This window comes from Hemitrygon akajei, chromosome 20 (genome assembly GCF_048418815.1).
Source record: "Hemitrygon akajei chromosome 20, sHemAka1.3, whole genome shotgun sequence".
Classification (NCBI taxonomy): domain Eukaryota; kingdom Metazoa; phylum Chordata; class Chondrichthyes; order Myliobatiformes; family Dasyatidae; genus Hemitrygon; species Hemitrygon akajei.
Window position 1 is genome coordinate 52,507,131 of NC_133143.1, and position 19,766 is coordinate 52,526,896.

A 19,766-nucleotide genomic window follows, 5' to 3' on the forward strand; every position below is an offset into this window, starting at 1 on the left:
ATTCTCCTTACACTTGAGTACGGGAAATGACATTAACTAATCCTGAATCTTGAAATGTTGTAATTAAACGAATCCCTTCTGCCTGCACAAGGTCCCGATCCGTCAATTCTCTGCCAAAGAGTCTCTTGAATGCCTCCACCACCACTCCAGGCAGCAAATCCCAGGCACTCGTCACTCTCTGTGTAAAAATTCTGTACCCACATTCTCGTTAAGTTTCCCTGCCCCGCCCTAAATGAGAAAAAGGTAGCAACTGTCTACCCTAACAATGCCTGTCAATATCTGACAAACCTTAATCAGATCTCCCTTGCAGAGAAAACAATCCGAGTTTGTCCAAATTCTTCTTACAGTACGTTTTCTAATCCAAGCAGCTTCCTAGATAAATCCTTCATGTACCTTCTCCAAAGCCTTCCTATAAAGAAGTAATTAAAAATGAATACAGTACTCCAAATGCAGCCTGAAAATTAACTCCCTGACCTCTGAACTCATTGCCTTCACTAATAAAGGCAAGCATTCTTTATGCCTTATTTACTACCCTCTCAACCAGTGCTGCCCCTTTAAGGAGCTGAGGGCTTGGACCCCAAGATCCCTCTGTATGTTAACACCATTAAGGGTCTTGTCAGTCTACTGTCCTTTCTTCCAAAGTGCAACACCTCACATTTGGCCAGATGAAACTCCATCTGCTGTTTCTTTGCCCATATCTGCAACTGATCTATATCCTGCTGTACCCTTTGGCAATCTTCTATACTATCCACAACACCAGCAGACTTCGTATCATCTGCCAACCCACCAACCCATCCATCCACACTTTCATTCAGGTCATTTACATGTATCACCAACAGCAGAGGTTCCAGTATGTATCCCTTGGAACAGCGCTAGACATGGACTTCAGCCAGAGCAAGTACCATTGATCACTACCTCTGTCTTCAATTGGTAAGCCAATTCTGAATCAATACACCCAATTCAGCATGGATTCCATGCATCTTAATCTCCTATGAAGGACCTTGCCAGCTACCTTCCTAAAATTTATATAGACAGCATCCACAACTTTAGCTTCATCAATCACTTTTGCCATCTTCTTGAAATACTCATTTCCATTAGAATGACTCATCTTGCCCACCAAATATATTTTTAAACAGTAGGAGAATAGTTTGTGCTGATACACAAAAGTATCTTCAAGTACTGATAGATAGATAGATAGATAGATAGATAGATAGATAGATAGATAGATAGATAGATAGATACTTTATTCATCCCCATGGGGAAATTCAACTTTTTTCCAATGTCCCATACACTTGTTATAGCAAAACTAATTACATACAATACTTAACTCAGTAAGAAAATATGATATGCATCTAAATCACTATCTCAAAAAGCATTAATAATAGCTTTTAAAAAGTTCTTAAGTCCTGGCGGTAGAATTGTAAAGCCTAATGGCATTGGGGAGTATTGACCTCTTCATCCTGTCTGAGGAGCATTGCATCGATAGTAACCTGTCGCTGAAACTGCTTCTCTGTCTCTGGATGGTGCTATGTAGAGGATGTTCAGAGTTTTCCATAATGTTAACATGAATGTTAACATTCATTTACAAAGGGAACGGTAAATGGTAGGTTGCTTTTTTTTTGCAAGGAAGTCTGGGTATAAGGGGCTTTCCTCGGGCTACTCTGGCTTTCTCCCACATCTCAAAACTTGCAGATTGGTGGATCGACAAGCCACTGCAATTTGCCTCTAGTGAGTGAGAGAGTCAGGTAGAAGCTGATGTGAAGGTGGGAAGAATAAACTGTGAGGAATAATGTAACCAGGTGAGTGCTGTTCAGTGCAGAGACTGGACTGAGGACCTGTTTCTGTGCTATATCTCTAAATAACTTTCTGAGTGTGAACAAAAGGTACAGGGCCTTTGTGAGACATTGAAATACCATGTGCAGTATTTTTATTCCTTCTGTTGTGTTTGCTCACCAGTAACTACTGATGGGACCCAAAACCATGTGATAGAACAAAGCTGGAACTCAAAATAAAACCTTTACTTAGCAAAACCATGCAACTACAAAAGTCTCAAAGCTCAACAGTGTATTCCAAAGCATGACTGTTTAAATGGTTTACCCCAGAACATTCGAGATGTTGATAGGAACAATGACCAATCACCGAAAGTCAGCCTGGGATTAGTTGTCAGCTGATCAACAGACATTGGTTCACCTTGCCCTGGTATCTTTATAGCCAAAGATTAATTCACTTGTCTTCAAAACTTGGCAATGCAAATTCATTGGGTGGTTCTTTTGATGAAATGGCAGTCTTTTGCTGCAACTGTTAGCGATTTATTCATCCATAATTGAAGACATTTTAACCACTCTGTCCCCCTGCAAGTGACTCCTTTTCTCACTCCTTGTTCATCCGTGCCTTTCACTGAGTGCTCAGGTACTGCTCTGTTCACTCCCTATCATGGATAACCTTTCAACATTCCAGAAACTACTGTCTCCAGTGCTCCATCGTTCACAAGGTCTCTTTCACATCCTCTACTCAAAACAAAATCTCAATCTTTGCAGCTCTATCATATGATAAAGTGACTGACTTGTTCAGTTACGTGCAGTAAACAAGCCTTCCTTCGATATTTCAGAACAAGGTTTAATATCAGAATCAGAATCAGGTTTATTATCACTGCATGTGTTGTGGAATTTGTTAGTTTAGCAGCAGCAGTTCAATGCAATACACAATATAGAAGAAATAAATAAATTACAGTATAGTGAATATATTAAAAACCATGCAAAAGCAGAAATAATATATATTTAAAAAGTGTGGTAGAGTTCACGGGTTCAATGTCCATTTAGGAATCGGATGGCAGAGTGGAAGAAGCTGTTCCTGAATCACTGAGTGTGCACCTTCAGGCTTCTGTACCTCCTACCTGATGGTAACAAGAGAAAAGGGCATGCACTGGGTGCTGGAGATCATGATATATGCCCTTAATCAGTGGCATATATCACGAATATGTTGTTTTGTGGCAGTAATACAGTGCAATGCATGATAAGAAATCTATAAATTACAATGAGAAATATATTTTTAAAAATAACTTAAATAAGTAATGCAAAATTAAAGCAAAAAAAGGGAGGTTGTGTACATGGGTTCAATGGCTATTCAGAAATATGATGGCAGAGGGGAAGAAACTGGTCCTGAGATGTTGAGTGCTCCTCTACGTGTACCTCCTCCTTGATGGTAGCAATATGAGGAGGGATGTCCTGGGTGATGGGGGTCCTTAATGATGGATGCCCCCTTTTGAAGCATTACCTTGTGAAAATGTCAATAACTTCTGCTCTGACTATCCACAATCACTATTACTAAGACAGAGAGAATTACATCTCCAAAGAAAGAGAGTTGAACTGCCGCCATTTATTTTTTGTTCTTTTTGAACAGAGCAATTTAGTTGGCTTCACTTACTTCAAGTATACTTGAACTAAGATTCTCTCATTATGCATGCAACATAGGTTGAGTGTGACATGTGAATCATACATTATGCACAATTGTTTATTTAAACATTGTGAATTTTACTTATTCATGTAAATGATTCATATGTTAATGTCTTATTTGCGTGAATGCAGAGCTGCACAAATGGTAAGAATACACGTTAATATCGATCGGTTAATAGTTCATAAACCAGTTATCGCAGGTTATAATCTGTTTGTGATTTCAACAAGCTAAAATCATGTTTGCATCAAAATGAATCTTGTGCCAACATGGGAAACTTCCATTCTGAACCATTACTATTTACCCAATAAAGCTAACAGCAAGTTAGGGAACTCAACTCACAAATGGAAGTCTCGAGCTTGCTGGCCGAGCTACTTGTACACCAACACTGACCTTCTCGTAACGTTCAACGTTGGAGTTCAAACTTATAACAATTACATGGAATTTATGCTAGAAAATCTGCTTAATATGTTAGTGTTAATTACATGACTGATTTTTAATAGGTTCTAATTGCTTCCCAATATCTGAGACATTAGAGGCATTCGAAGAGTTGACCACTGATGAAACTGGAAGCATGGAGTGTGAATGAGATGCTGGATGTTATTTCCAGCTGCTTCATGGCTGGGTTTCTTCAGCCATATATCCTTCTCCCATTGTGATAACATTGTTTTAAGAGATAAGAGTACTGTGCAAAAGTCGTAAGCATATGTAAAGAAAATCTGTAAAGCAAAGAGCCTCAAAAAATGATGAAATGACCATTATCTACATATCAAAAAAATCACTATAAAGAGGAGTAAACAGTAAAAAACTAAATCAAATCAATATTTAGTGTGACCATCCTTTGCCTTTAAAACTGCATCAGTTCTCTTAGACACACTGTCGTGCAGTTTTATAAGAAAGTCGATTGGTAGGTTATTCCAAGCATTTTGGAGAACTTGCCACAGTTCTTCTGCAGACTTTTGCTGTCTCGCTTGCTTCTGTTTCTCCAGGTAATCCCAGGCAGTTTCTGTGATGTGCAGATCAGAGCTCTACGGTAGCCATATAAAAATCTAGGGTGCTTAAGACTTTTGCACAATACTGTACCCCACAAGGTCACTCAGCCATATATGATCTTAATATTTAGGGTGGGATATTACCAGGAAGTTGAAATTAAGGAACCTGTAAAATTAGCTCACTATATTTTTCCACATGCCATTAGCCAACATGGTGGCTCTATGCTGGGCACAAGTTCTGGCCAATTTAGCCAATGGACTAGGTTACTCAGCTCATTCGGTCCGGATGGTTTTCTGTAAGTGTGATCAAATTAACAAGGGTGATCAAATTAACACTATTTTCAAGCTCTTTCCCCAGTCATTTGCCCCTCTTGTTCAATTTCCTTTCAAGAGCCATGAATGAATCTGCTTCCATCAAGTCCTTAGATAGTGAATTCCAAATCACGACAACCCACCGGTGAAAGAACCTTTGGTTCTTCAGCCAGTGACTTTGAATCTGAGCCGCCAGGTTCAGCTGATAGAAGCTGTCTCCCTCAATTTATCTTGTCTACAGCCCTCATGACTTTGAACATTTTTGTCAAACATTCCTCTCAACCTTTTTCTCTGTAAAGTGAAGCAGCCAATGAATAACTTGGGTACGGGTGATAAAGTAAAGACTTTAAGAATGAGTAAGTTCATAGAAAAAATATTGGTATACTTGAATTAAAAATAGCTGACAATGCAAAAGGGTTTGACGTTTGACATTTCCCATGGAAAGGATGCATGAGACTATTCTTTTATATTATTTCAAAGCTCAGTCCTGTTTGTCTTAGAGTTGAGTGACAGGTGGCCCTTTCATGAATTTCTTCTGGATCTAGAGTTGCATATAAAGCAGATGAAATAAAAACAACCAGGTTCATTTTTTAAACACAAGAGATTCTGAAGATACTGGAAATCCAGAGTGATGGAGGAACTTAGCAAGTCAGGCTGAGAATTGTTTCATTTTCCAGATTTAATTAATGAACTCAGTTTAGCTATTTCCCCATTGTATGGTATTTGAATATGTCTCTCTGGAATACTAGCCCTGTAATATTACAAACTCTTCTACTATACCAAACTGGAGCCATCCCTGTAATACAGGTGACCCCCGTTTTTCGAACTTTACGACAGCTTGCTGTTACGAAAGACCTACAGTAGTACCTGTTTTCGCTAACCAAAGAGGATTTTCGCTTTTATGAAAAAAAGACGGCCGCTTTATACGTGTGTTTACCCTGAGAAAGACTACCATGTCCGTGAAACCTTGTGCGGGCAGGTGTGTGCACATGCGTGTACGTACATACGTGTGAACATGCGTAGGCGTGTACATGCCGATTTTTTTTCTCCAAATCGATTTTGGCTCGCTGTCTTCCTGATTCTGATAAGTGAAACTACACCGTACATACAATATTTCTACTTTATATAGGCTGTATATTTATCATATCATTCCCGCTTTTATTATACGATTGTGTTATTTTAGGTTTTATATGTTATTTGGTATGATTCAGTAGGTTATTTTTTAGGTCTGGGAACGCTCAAAAAATTCTCCCATATAAATTAATGGTAATTGCTTCTTCGCCTTACAACATTTCAGCTTACAAACGGTTTCACAGGAACGCTCTACCTTTGGATAACGGGGGAAGCCTGTATAATTTCAGCATTCACTCCAATGATTTATGCCTTAACTTAAAGCTCAGCTCTTTACAGCGATTCCAAAAGTTGTAATTTTTCCTGCATAAGGCCGAAAGTATGCTATATAGCTCAATGTGCTGAAATATTAATTGAGCTGGAAGCACAATAAGATCTGTTGCCAAACGTAACTGAAGAGTGTCATGTGCCCAGCACTTGGGTACAAAGCATTTTGCAACAACACAAAAGCGCATGATTGAAAGTGCCAGTCTGTGAACCTTGTCCCTCACAGCACCAACTTTACAATGCCTTTTATCTTCTAAAAAATCTGTACTGGCTTTCAGTGGTATTGTGACTGATTTATGTGATTGAAGTGCACATATGCTCACATTGCTCACATTGCTTTATACCTTTAGTTAACAAAAATCCATTAAGCTCTTATTGTGGATGAACAGCAGTCCCAACATCAGCTGCCATCTTTGAAAGAAACAGCCGTATCCCTATCACCTTCCTCATATGGAAGTGTTCCTTGCTTCAATCCCGAAAGGCCTGCCATTTGTAGTTTCCTGAATTGGAACAGTTCTGTAAAATAACTTTAATATAAAGGTTCAGAACAATGTTGATAAGAAGATATTTAGAAAGCCCTGGCAGGTTTTTAACAATGCATCTTCCCAGTTGTTTGACATCCGAGCAAAAAAAGAATGATTTAGTGATTAGCGCTTCCCTTTCTTATTTCCTTACCTTATCATCTAGTTTTCTTGCACTAAAGGTCAACTCCACATAATCATCGTTCCCTGAGAGCTCTTCGGCAATCACCTGCACAAAGAAAATGCAGCGCATCACACCAGTGGACGAGATTCACAACAATTGTAATATCAAGAAATGAAGCCCAGACAGCAATCATAAGCAACAATAAATTGGATCAAGGCTGTGGAGGAACTTACATATAAGCACTTTCTGAGGGACGAGAGTGTGTCTGCTTAATATTATTCGAGGTGGGAGTGAGAGGGTCACTTGTACACGCACAACCATAATACGTTTTTTCAATGGATCATTACATTGTTCATGCTCCTACTAGCTTCCAGTTGCCTCTGGGACAAAGTCGAAGTTCAGCGAAAAATGAATAAAGGCTAAATCAAAGCCCAATGACAAAAAATTGTTGTTTCTAAGGTATCAGGGAAGGAATAGAATGATATGGTCATAAAAGTTTGGAATGTTGTCGGTGAGGATGCTAATAAATAGAGACAGTAGATCATGAAGAAGATAAGAAACATAAGAAAGCCATTCATCGAGACTGGGCTCATCTTCTTAAATTTCTCATAAAATCAATTGATTACCACTGTATCCAGAATTTGTCTGATATTTAGAGGCTGGCCCTAAATCAACAAACCACGTGAATAGCAATTGATCAGCTTTCAATGCATTGGTTTCAATCAAACCACCAGTGAATAGAGTAACAGAATGTACTGCCTCTCCAAAGGCAAGGAGCTGTCCTGCCATTTGTGATAGAAACTGGCCTTGATGTCAGGGGATAACTTCTCCACTCTTCTTCAAAATGGCGACATGTGTTGTTTATGACCATCCCCAGAATTCTGGTTTAATGTTTCACCAGGAGGATGGAACCTGTGATGGTGCAACACTCCTTCAGAGCCGGGCTAGACCCTTTTGAATTTAAGTCTTTGATGTGGAGCTTAACTCCACAAGTGTTGACCCTCAGAGGGAATGGACAGAGTTCTGACTGACAGTAGACGGAGAAGCCTGCCTTCTTTCCAATTCTGTCTCAAGCAGCAAGACTGTAAGTGTGGTCCTGCGTTTTATAGAGCTGTAACATTTCCTCGTGGCTCTTGAACTCACTCCTCCGATTACTGAAGGCCAACACACCATACACTTTCTTAACCGCCTTATCAATTTGTACAGCAACTTTGAGGGATCCAGGGATGTGGACCTCAAGATCCTTCTGTTAAGAATCCTGCCATTAACCCATTACCCTGCCTTCAAGTTCACACTTCCAAAGTTTATCACTTCACACTTTCCTGGATTGAACTCCAAATACCACGTCTCAACCCAGCTCTGCATCTTACCTTCTGTGCTATCCACATCACCACCAGCTTTTGTTTTATCAGCAGACGTACTAACACATCCTGCTGAGTTCCTCCAGAAAAATTAGAATTTCCATCTTTACCATTCTTCAGAAGATAATTATGGAATATTGGCTTAAGACCCTCCATTCATTGGGGTTGACCATGGATGTTGCGTCCCAGCTGTCTACGTGATACGCAGGCCAGCACACAATATGGAGAGCAGGTTGTTGCCCATGCGACAGACCCCTCCTCTCCACACAGCTGATGAACCCAAAGGAGTGGCAGAGACTGATACAGTTTGGCATCAGCGGCGTCACAGGGGTTGCCAGTCAGCACTGAATTCAATGTAGGACAACCTTAGGGACTCCATCTCCAAATTTTTCCTCGGGGTTTGCTCCTGAAGCCTTCCACGTGAGTGGGTATGGCTGCAAGGCAGCAGAGGTTTAAGGCCAGAGTTTGTCTTCTCCGAGGTGAGCTGCCGATCACAGCTGACGAGCCCCATCTGCCCGAAGAGACTAGTGTTAAGCCACCAGTAACCCAGCTTTGCCCCCTGTTCTGTCTGTAGAAACAATTCCACCGGGCTTAGTAGCTAAGCCACACATGATGGCCAGGAGCTGGACTTGGTTGTTTGAAACTATTTGAGGTGCACATCAGTGGGAGCATTTAATAGGTAATGGCAGCCTACCCCACTATCATCCCCGGCTATAACGACCCTAAGGAAACCTACGTTTATAGGTAGCACTGTAAATTTAGATATTTGGCCAAGTACCATTTACAAACATCTTGGTATTTTCCAAAATAAGTAAAGAACATTTGTTATAAGACTATAAAATTTATATGATCACATTCCCATTCACCATACTCATATCCAATATCCTAAGAATATTTTAGAATAGCTTAGTGTAATGCTGCTCTAGTAATTGTGATGTATTTGCTGTAAAACACTCAGGATTATCTTAAGGTTATTCAAAGCACTATACAGTGGAAATGAAAATATGTCTTTCTGACCTATTGAAAATTTATTGATGAAACCTTCCTGCGTCATTCTCTTGTTATATCAAAGTTACAAGAATAATGTCAGGACTCTCTAGATAAGTACAAATATAAATATCAAATCTAAGATTTCAATTTAATACAGGCAAATAACCAAAAACTGAAGAGACAGCTTAATTCCCATCTCATTCCCTTGGGAAATTCAATGTATCATGTAAAATTACTCTATTACCAGACTACATTATATAATTACGACAAGTCAGACTGAGACACCATACGTGGCAAATGTTCATCTGCTGGCTACTTAACCTTAATAACAATAAACGGGCAATTTTAGTGCACCTTAATGCTCTGTCAATTTTGGCAACTGAAATGCTTTATTTTCAAAATGCACATAGCTAGCAAAATTTGAAGAAGGATTCAGTCTGCAGACATTCGATTGTAACATTGAAAACCATTTGGTGCAATGATATGGGTTAGGGCTCTGAGCTCGGCTGAACTGCTCATAAATCTTCATGTAAGACAATGGGAAAAGTAGCCAAAGCTGACAAAATGCTGAAAATTTGTATGGGCTTTTTGCTGAATGAGAACGTGTATTCCTTTGGGTCAGAGTTAATCCATTTGGTAGTGCCTTCCACTTGGGACCAGAAAACTGTTGGTCCGTTCCATTTACCAGAATCTAAAGCCCCAAAATACAGCTTGGTTCTCCAGTGAAATTCCGAGGGACAATTGCATTGTCAGAAATGCCTTACTTTGTATATATGGTCATATTAAAGCAAATCACTCTTTGCTCTTTTACATTATCGCAAATTACTGCACAGCAAAGCTCTAAGAACTTGAAGGGATCTAGTCCCACATTGGCTCCAGATATATCCCTCAACCATCATTGTTAACAGCAGGTTATCACCATGTTGACTGAGTGCTCCACGTGCAAAGAGACCAATGCATTTCCCATATTGCAGCAGTGCTTAGATAAAGATTAGAATTATTATTTGTCACACCTACTTCGAAATGCATCACTTGCATGAAGTCAAATCAGCAGAGATAGCGTGGGGCAGCCTGAAAGTGTCACCACTCTTCCAGTACTAACATAGCACGCTCACAACTTACTAACCCTAACTGTGAATCTTTGGACTGCGGGAGGAAACTGGAGCACCCAGAGGAAGCCCACGCGGTCACGGGGAGGATTACAAACTCCTTACTCCTTAGCGGCAAGAATTGAAACCCCGATCAGGGATCCCCGTCATCATAAGTCATTACACCGTTTATTGTGGTGTGCCGCGGTTGATGGCAATTGTGGAGGAAATGTTATTGCCAATCCAAACTGACTGGGGTCGGCAAGCGAGAGAATTGAAGCTCAATGGCACAAGGGGGTATTGAGGCCCAGGACCTGAGGCTTTCGATTAGACTTGAGGGGGTGATAACGCTGAATGCCCAGGTGTAGTCAATGAAGACCATCCTGACGTACCTACCTTGCTGTTCAGGTGTTCCAGGGTTGAGTGAAGAGCCAATGAAAAGGCATCTGCTGGGGATTAGTTGTGATGATAGGCAAATTGGAGTGGATCCAAGTCACCTCTCCGGCAGGAGCTGATATGTTTCATCACCGTTATCACAGTGGATTTAAGTGCTGCTGGACGATAGCTATTGAGTTTGGCGACCATGATCTTCTTAGGCACCAGTATACTTGAAGCATGGGGGGTGGTGGTACCTCAGACTGCTGAAGTGAGAGGTTAAAGATATCGGTGAACACTCCACTAGTTGATTAGCACAAGTCTTTAGTACTTGGCCGGGTACCCCATCTGTGCTGGATGCTTTGCATGGTTTCACACTCCTGATCGATGCTCCCACTTCAGCCTCAGAGACTGAAATGATAGAATCTGTTGGAGTTTGTGAAGGTGCCTGCCTATCTTGGTGGTCAAGGGAAGCAAAAAGGCCCTGAGCCCGATCAAAGTCTTGTCACTTGGTTTCACTTTGTAGGAGGTGATAGCATTCAAGCCGTTGAGAATCCTTCGGTGATTTAAGTTCAGCACAGAGTTATCACCTTGCATGTGATGAGATGGCTCTCTGGAGATCGTATCTGGAACTCTTGTATGTAACTTGGTTCCCAGACCTGAATGCCACTGATCTGGCCCTTAGCAGATCACTGGACCTTGTCTTGTCTTGTCTATACTGCACCAACCGCCGCCACTGGGCTATAAACGTGCAGGAGCAGTGTGTTGTGTGGTTAAGTGCCTTGCTCAAGGACACACACACTGCCTCGGCTGAGGCTCGAACTAACAACCTTCAGATCGCTAGCCCAAAGCCTTAACCACTTGGCCACGTGCCAAGTGGATCTCATGACTGACCTAGGGCTTGTGGTTAGGGAAGACTCTGAATGATTTTGTGGGTTCACACTTGTCTATGACCATTTTCATAAAGTCCATGAAGCCGTGGTGTATTCCTTCAGATCCGCTGATGAGTCCTTGAACACGACCCAGGCTACTGGCTCAACACAATCCTGTAGCGCTCAGCTTCTTGTTCCCACCTCTTTGTTGTCCTCTTCTCTGGAGGCTTTCCTTTTATCCTCTGCCCGTATGCAAGTAGGGGGCGGACAGCTAAGTGATCAGATTTCCCGAAATGTGGCCTAGCCGTGGAATGGTAGGCAAAAGGGCTTGTTCTGCTGTTAACACATGCAAAATGCTGGTAGGATGCAGCAGGCCAGGCAGCATCTATAGGGAGAAGCATGGGGCCAGGACAAAGGGCCTAGGCCCGAAACGTCGACTGTGTCCCAACGAAGGCTCTCGGCCCGAAACTTTGACAGTGCTTCTCCCTATAGATGCTGCCTGGCCTGCTGCGTTCCACCAGCATTTTGTATGTGTTGCTTGAATTTCCAGCATCTGCAGATTTCCTCGTATTCTTGTTTTGCTGCTGTGGCTTTGTTGCTTGGTATGTTTTGCTTTGAGTTCTGTGTTGTTCTGCCGAATATGGTGGGCATGCTGTGATGGGGCTGGAATGTCTGACGACACTTGTGGGCAGCCCCCAGACCTCGGGCGGGTTGGATGTTGACACAACAACGTTTTTCATTGTATGTGTCAATGTACATGTGATAAATAAATCGGAATCTGAACCTGCGATGGCATCCAACTTCGAATATGAAGTTTTGGTATTCGAATGAAAGAAACTTTTGCTCATAGTTATTTCAGACCAGACATGAATTAACAGTCCCAGTGCACCCTCAGGTCACTTCCACACTGTGTTTAATGAGCAATATACACTGCTGGAATCCTACAATTGTCCAGAACTCTTAAAAGCTCATGCATGATTTGTGACAAGTGTCCTTTTTTCTGCCTAACATGCAACAGCAGCTTTAAAGAAAACTCTAAAGCTCGATCACTGAGCTGCCATCGAAATGGCATTGTTAAATCTCTGCTTTATCATCCAAAATTCTTGTCAATCTCTGACAAATGATTAGCCCTGAGCCTTAATCTCTGTTTTGATGTGTAGAATTCCAGTCAAATTACTTCCTTCTGCCAGAACTTTGAAAGATTCTAACACTCCATTCTTGCACTTCAGTAGACAGATCAGTAACTGACTCACGAGTGCACATAATGATTGGGGCTGCCTCAGGGGACTGGGTGTCATTTAGTTAAAGATTCAGCAAGGAGAAAATCTTGAGAGAGCTGCGGATGTAAAACAACTAAACAATTATAAATAGTCATTAAAGCTTTCACTACAGAACGCACTTTGCAACTGAGAAACTAAACATAGCGTGACAGCAAAAATGTGCAGAGAATAATGTTCATGTTCAAAATAAGAACAGAGTTCAAGTAAAACCAGCAGCCAAAAATACTCAACCAAGGGAGGATAAAATGCACGCGGCACAATTAGAACAGAGAGGGAACAAAAACAGTTTTTTCTCTCTCTGCCACAGTTGGTAATTTGCAACAAGCAAGGTGGTTAACATACTAAGGTGGATGAAAATCATGATGTTTAAAAATATCCCCACCGTAAAGAACAGTAAAAAGATGGACGAAGACCAACAGATGAACGAGAGCATCAATAACTAGACTAACGTTACAACCGTAGGCCATATCAACTAGTTCTCACTCAGGAAAACAACTTACTGGGGTTAGAAGTGTTGCCTTCTGTAATTATCTATTATGGCCCGGGGATGAAACAGAATACCTTGTTGTAATTATTTACTGAAATTCTTCCTTCAGTGGTGGAATAATGAGATATGCACTGTCCCTCGTTTTTTCTTTAAAAGCTGTCACTCAGAGGTTTACAATCTCTGACCAATGAAACGTAAGAGTTCTGGGTACAGATTTCACCGAGATCTAAACACTCTGTTCTCAGCGTGGGATGAGCTACTCCAATGTAGAACCAAATGAGGCACCTAGAACCACACAACCTACACACTCAGAGATCACAAGGGAGGCAAGGGAGTTTTGATCATTACATTGAGCAATATTTAGTTCACAGCCATCCGCACACTAAAGGTTGTGCTCACAATAGTGTTTGTGGGAGATCTGGGTAGCTTCTCAGGGAACAGCCCCACACTATCCATAGATTCCTTGTCTCACAAAATCCACGGGGTGTTCTGTGACAGCCACTGCTTGATGGCCTTGTGGTCAAAGGGGCTTTTTTGGAAGAATGTTTCTACAAAAGGTCAAGCTGTGTGACAATGCTCAGCTCACTGCATGGTAACAGGACCAGACCTATCATCTGCAACACCAGTGACAAGGAGAATATCACCACATAGTGACATTTGGTGCCACCTTACCTTGGCTCCACGCACAGCTTGATGCACCCCACAAGGAGGTCATCGGGCAGTGGTAAAGTCGGGTATATTTTTGCCCTCACTCTCTGAGAGTCGTGACCCGTTGGACTGATCCCATCTGAATCCCCAGATAAACAGGGACACCATCTGAGGCAGCAGAGCAGGGGATAGGGATCATACCTTGCCAAGCACAGCAGCCCTGAGGACATAGCGCACCTGAGAAACAAGGTTCTTCTCAGTTATTGAGATGAAGCACCAATTCCACAGTCCACGTTTTCATTTGACCATTCCTAACTCACCTTGGTCCCTCTAAACCAGATCCCAGCACCTTCAGGTAGTCAGACCTGACAGTGAAGGGGACATTGGAATGGTTAGTTCTGGTGCTGGAGAGCATGGCCTTGCTCTTATAGCAGTTGACTCTAGCTCCCAGTCCTAACTCCAACCATCGGGCAGAATACTTCTTCATGACAGCTCACCAACAAGCACTAAGGTCTTGCTCGGCTGGCAGTGAGAAGGGTCCTCCCAATCAGATGCTTCCTGTACAGACGAATATCAACCTTAATTCATGCTGGCCTTGAGACGGCTGTGGTGGGGTGGGGGTAGTCACAGGCTGCAAATTTGCTAAGAGGGTGTAGACGGGGATGCCTCAGTTCATCACAAACAGCTTCATAACAGAGGACTCTCTGATTTACAGGCTGTTCCCTGCGTCACCCACTGAGGCAGACACCGGGTGCTGCTGGAAAACCTTCAGCTCAGTGAAGGAGAACTTTCGGCCTTGCTGAGACATCGTGGGCTTCCAGCACAGTGAGATGCCCATGAGAGAACACTGCAGATTGGCACAGTCCAGGCTGCAGGAGTACGTGCTGAGGGGTGCACTAAAGCTCAATGCTGCTGATCCAAAGGCCCTGTGAGGAAGGCCCATAGTCGATGGTTCTTCCATTACTGGATATGGAATGGTAAGGTTGGGTGGGGAAGCCCCTTAAGCAGTAAGAGGCTTTATGATCCAGCGAGCCTAGAGTGGTAATGAGCTATGGTTTAAAAATGTTCAAAACTGAAGGCATTGATCAAGTGACAAAGAATGTAAAATAAAATGTATTTTCCCACTTTGGATGTATTGTTATGAATAAAATTTATTTTTGAACTATTAAAAATATCGTGTTTGCGGGAACTCACTGCGTATCAGATGCTGGTCATTATAAATTGTCCTGCGAGTAAGTGAGTGTTTATATCCATCAGGAGTTTCTGGGCAGTTCAGCTCAAAGGCCAAAGGGCCTATTCAGCACTGAATATTAATACATAAATAAATTAAATAATTTACAACAGTGACTACACTTTGGAACTACTTCTCTTGCTGTAACACAAAATGCTGGGAGAACTCAGCAAGTCAGGCAGCCTCTAGAGAGGGAAACAAACAGTTGGTGTTTTGGGTCGAGACCTTTACAACAGACAATAGGTGCAGAAGTAGACCAATCGGCCCTTCGAGCCTGCACCACCATTCTGAGATCATGGCTGATCATCTACTATCAATACCCGGTTCCTGCCTTGTCCCCATATCCCTTGATTCCCCTATCCATAAGATACCTATCTAGCTCCTTCTTGAAAGCATCCAGAGAATTGGCCTCCACTGCCTTCCGAGGCAGTGCATTCCAGACCCCCACAACTCTCTGGGAGAAGAAGTTTTTCCTTAACTCTGTCCTAAATGACCTACCCCTTATTCTCAAACCATGCCCTCTGGTCCTGGACTCTCCCAGCATCTGGAACATATTTCCTGCCTCTATCTTGTCCAATCCCTTAATAATTTTATATGTTGCAATCAGATCCCCTCTCAATCTCCTTAATTCCAGCGTGTAGAAGCCCAGTCTCTCTAACCTCTCTGCGTAAGACAGTCCGGACATCCCAGGAATTAACCTTGTGAATCTACGCTGCACTTCCTCTACAGCCAGGATGTCCTTCCTTAACCCTGGAGACTAAAACTGTACACAATACTCCAGGTGTGGTCTCACCAGGGCCCTGTACAAATGCAAAAGGATTTCCTTGCTCTTGTACTCAATTCCCTTTATAATAAAGGCCAACATTCCATTAGCCTTCTTCACTGCCTGCTGCACTTGCTCATTCACCTTCAGTGACTGATGAACAAGGACTCTTAGATCTTTGTATTTCTCCCTTACCTAACTCTACACCATTCAGATAATAATCTGCCTTCCTGTTCTTACTCCCAAAGTGGATAACCTCACACTTATTCACATTAAACGTCATCTGCCAACTATCTGCCCACTCACTCAGCCTATCCAAGTCACCATGAATTCTCCTAACATCTTCATCACATGTCACACTGCCACCCAGCTTAGTATCATCAGCAAACTTGCTGATGTTATTCTCAATGCCTTCATCTAAATCGTTGATGTAAATCGTAAACAGCTGTGGTCCCAATACCGAGCACTGTGGCACCCCACTAGCCACCACCTGCCATTCCGAGAAACACCCATTCACCGTTACCCTTTGCTTTCTATCTGCCAACCAGTTTTCTATCCATGTCAATGTCTTCCCCCCAATGCCATGAGCTCTGATTTTACCCACCAGTCTCCTATGTGGGACCTTATCAAATGCCTTCTGAAAATCGAGGTATACTACATCCACTGGGTCTCCCTTGTCTAACTTCCTGGTTACATCCTCGAAAAACTCCAATAGATTAGTCAAGCATAATTTGCCTTTGGTAAATCCATGCTGGCTCGGCCCAATCCTATCACTGCTATCTAGATATGCCACTATTTCATCTTTAATAATGGACTCTAGCATCTTCCCCACTACTGATGTTAGGCTGACAGGAGGATAGTTCTCTATTTTCTCCCTCCCTCCTTTCTTAAAAAGTAGGATAACATTAGCCATTCTCCAATCCTCAGGAACTGATCCTGAATCTAAGGAACATTGGAAAATGATTACCAATGCATCCGCAATTTTCATCAAGATTATCATCAGGATCGTTTACTCCCCTCAGATGCTGCCTGACCTGCCGAGTTACTGCAGCATTTTGGATTGTATTGCTCAAGATTTCCAGTGTTCAGGCAGAATCTCTTATGTTTATCTTTCACTGTCATGTGTTTTGGAAGCTCCTGTGAGCTACAGAAATGGCTAATTTCAAGCATAGAACCTGAAGCCTCTCCTTTGATGTATAATCTGTGCACAAAATATATTACACACTTATTATGAAGTGTGAGCTCATCAAAATTGAGCCAGACGCTTCCCGTCATGATTCACTCTAATACAGTACATATTACATTTATCAATCACACTTCATGTGTGTGACCTCAATCTCAATCAAGAGCAACTGTTTTGTTTAAACTTTTAATAAAGCAAGGATTATGATGTAAGAACACATAAATCATGCATGACTTAAAGTGCCTCAACCTAGATATAATTTTTATATTTTATCTATTCTCCCAGTTGTAAAATATTAAAAATTTAACTGTCAGCGGCCTTGAGCACCCCTTGCAACATAATCTGTGAAGCATTAGGTCACAGATGCCTTGATCTGAGGCCTTGATGTTGCCACTGCCCAAAGTGAACTGCAGCCTGTGCAAAGCGCTCTGTAATAGCACTAACTGTCATCTCTAGACTTCATCTGGGAATGGAGCAGCAGTTGCCTGCTTAATAATGCAGGGTGGCTTTTAATTAATATTAAAAAGGAAACAGCAATAATAATATTTTTACATCAAGGATGCCCCCATTTTGGGATGACATCCAGCTTTGCATAGCATCAGGCGAAATATCAGTACACTAAAAATGGGCCAGATCAAATCTCCAAGCATTATCTTTCCTACAAGCTATTACAGGAACGAGAAGTGTGCTCGCTATGAGTACACCTTGGAGGAAAGCTGATGAGTGCACAGGGTGGGGATGGATTGGAAAGAAAATGGTAAAACAATGCGGCCACAAAATGAATGGAGGTTTTCATAGTGCAGCGTAGGAACAGGGCCTTTGGCCCACAATGTCCGTGCTGACCATCCATATTTCCTACATCCTTCGCATAGTTGAAGAGTAAAAATAGAGGGGTATTACATAATGAGAGGCATTGATCGTGTGGATAGTCAGAGGCTTTTTCCCAGGGCTGAAATGGCTAACATGAGAGGACACAGTTTCAAGGTGTGTTGAAGTGGGTACAGAGGAAATATAAGGGGTAAGTTTTTTTTTACTCAGAGAGTGGTGAGCGGAATGGGCTGCTGGCGACAGTGGTTGAGGCTGATACGATGGGGTCTTTTAAGAGACTCCTGGACAGGTATATGGAGCTCAGAAAAATAGAGGGTTATGGGTAACCCTAGGTCATTTCTCAGGTAAGGACGTGTTCGGCACAGCTTTGTGGGCCGAAGGGCTTGTATTGTGCTCTAGGTTTTCTATGTTTCTATGTTTAAAAATCTTTACGCTACATCTGTGACTAAATGTGCAATGTGCAATTTATAGTAATTTGTAATCAATTGTATGTACAACAGGACAGTCAATATAGCATAGAAATACAATTGTATCAGCATGAATTAATCAGTCTGACGGCCTGGCGGAAGAAGCTGCCCTGGAGCCTGTCAGACCTGGCTTTAATGCTGCTATACCGTTTCCCGGAGGGTAGCAGCTGGAACAATTTGTGGTTGGAGTGACTCAGGTCCCCAATGATCCTTTGGGCCCTTTTTCTGCATTTGTCATAGTAAATGTCCTGAATAGTGCCAAATTAAACTAACCTTCCCTGAGTGCACATGCCTCATATCCCTTCATTCCCTGCGTGATCATCAGGTGCCTTTCCAAATGCCTCTTAATCACCGCTATGATGTCCGTTTACAACGCCACTCCTCGCAGTGCACTCCTGACACCTCTTACCTCCTGTGTAAAAAATTTTTCATTTCTACTACCTAGGGTTAAAGGAAAGTGTTGTTTTCCTTTGAAACATGCTAATCTTCTCAGGGCTTCTGTGTAATTCCCTGGCACAGGCTGAGAACAATGGTAAAGACTGCCCCTTTTCAAACATGGGATTTAAAATGGCAGGTTGTGTATTTGGTGCCACGTTCTCTGGAATACAACTCGGCCAGTACTGTCAGCCTGACAGCACAATGTGGATTTGGTGTACTTTCAAAGTCTATGTCCAAGCATTTGCTGCTGTGTCTGTTTTTGCTTTGTCCATTTGTTCAAACAATTCATGTTCCATTGCCCCAGTTCTTCCCCTCTATTGATCCCTGTCTTGTTAATATGAAGGATTTGAGAAACGGGCCTGTTTTCACTGCTCCCACTTGTTCAAGTCTTCCATGTTGATGCAATACAAAGAACAAGCAGTTTCCATGTAAGACCCATTGGCCTTAACTCTGACTGGAGATATGCAAATGTACAGGAGATATGGATGCCACTGGAATTTTCTAAATCCAAAATAAAAAAATTGAATAACTAAAAAAACAATTTGCCCCACACTTACTCCTTTAAACTTGCTCCCTCTCACCGAAAACACTGTTCATTTTGACCATGCTTGAAAAACGTAACACGGGAGCTTCATAAGTTTTATTTGGTAAGTGTAATTAGGGTTACAGAGCCAAGGCAGGTAAATGGAGATAATGAAATAATTATCATAAAGCCTCTGTGTAACAATTCATTCAAAAGACAGCACTGCTGACAGTGAAAAGCACTCCTAAAGAGCTGAACTGTGGTGTCAGCCTCGATTTCTGCTCTCAATGGAATTTGAACCTTCAACCTTCTCAAAGGCAGGTATACCACTCTACTATCAATAGTGAGCAAATTCTCCCAAATATATCGTGCTTGCAAATTCATTGCTGAATCTGCCCTAATCTGATCTAAGAGGATTTTGGACAATATCCACCA

General features: G+C 42.0%; 1 protein-coding gene across 7 annotated transcripts in view; it reads right to left on the minus strand.

Moving 5' to 3' along the window:
* The window catches only part of cpne4b (copine IVb), a 344,224-nt gene that overhangs the window by 75,806 nt on the left and 248,652 nt on the right, over positions 1-19,766 (minus strand). For all 7 annotated transcript variants that reach the window (XM_073024315.1, XM_073024310.1, XM_073024312.1 and 4 more), the window contains one exon: positions 6,828-6,902. In XM_073024315.1, coding sequence (XP_072880416.1) covers positions 6,828-6,902 — 75 coding nt within the window. The remainder of the gene's footprint in view (positions 1-6,827; positions 6,903-19,766) is intronic.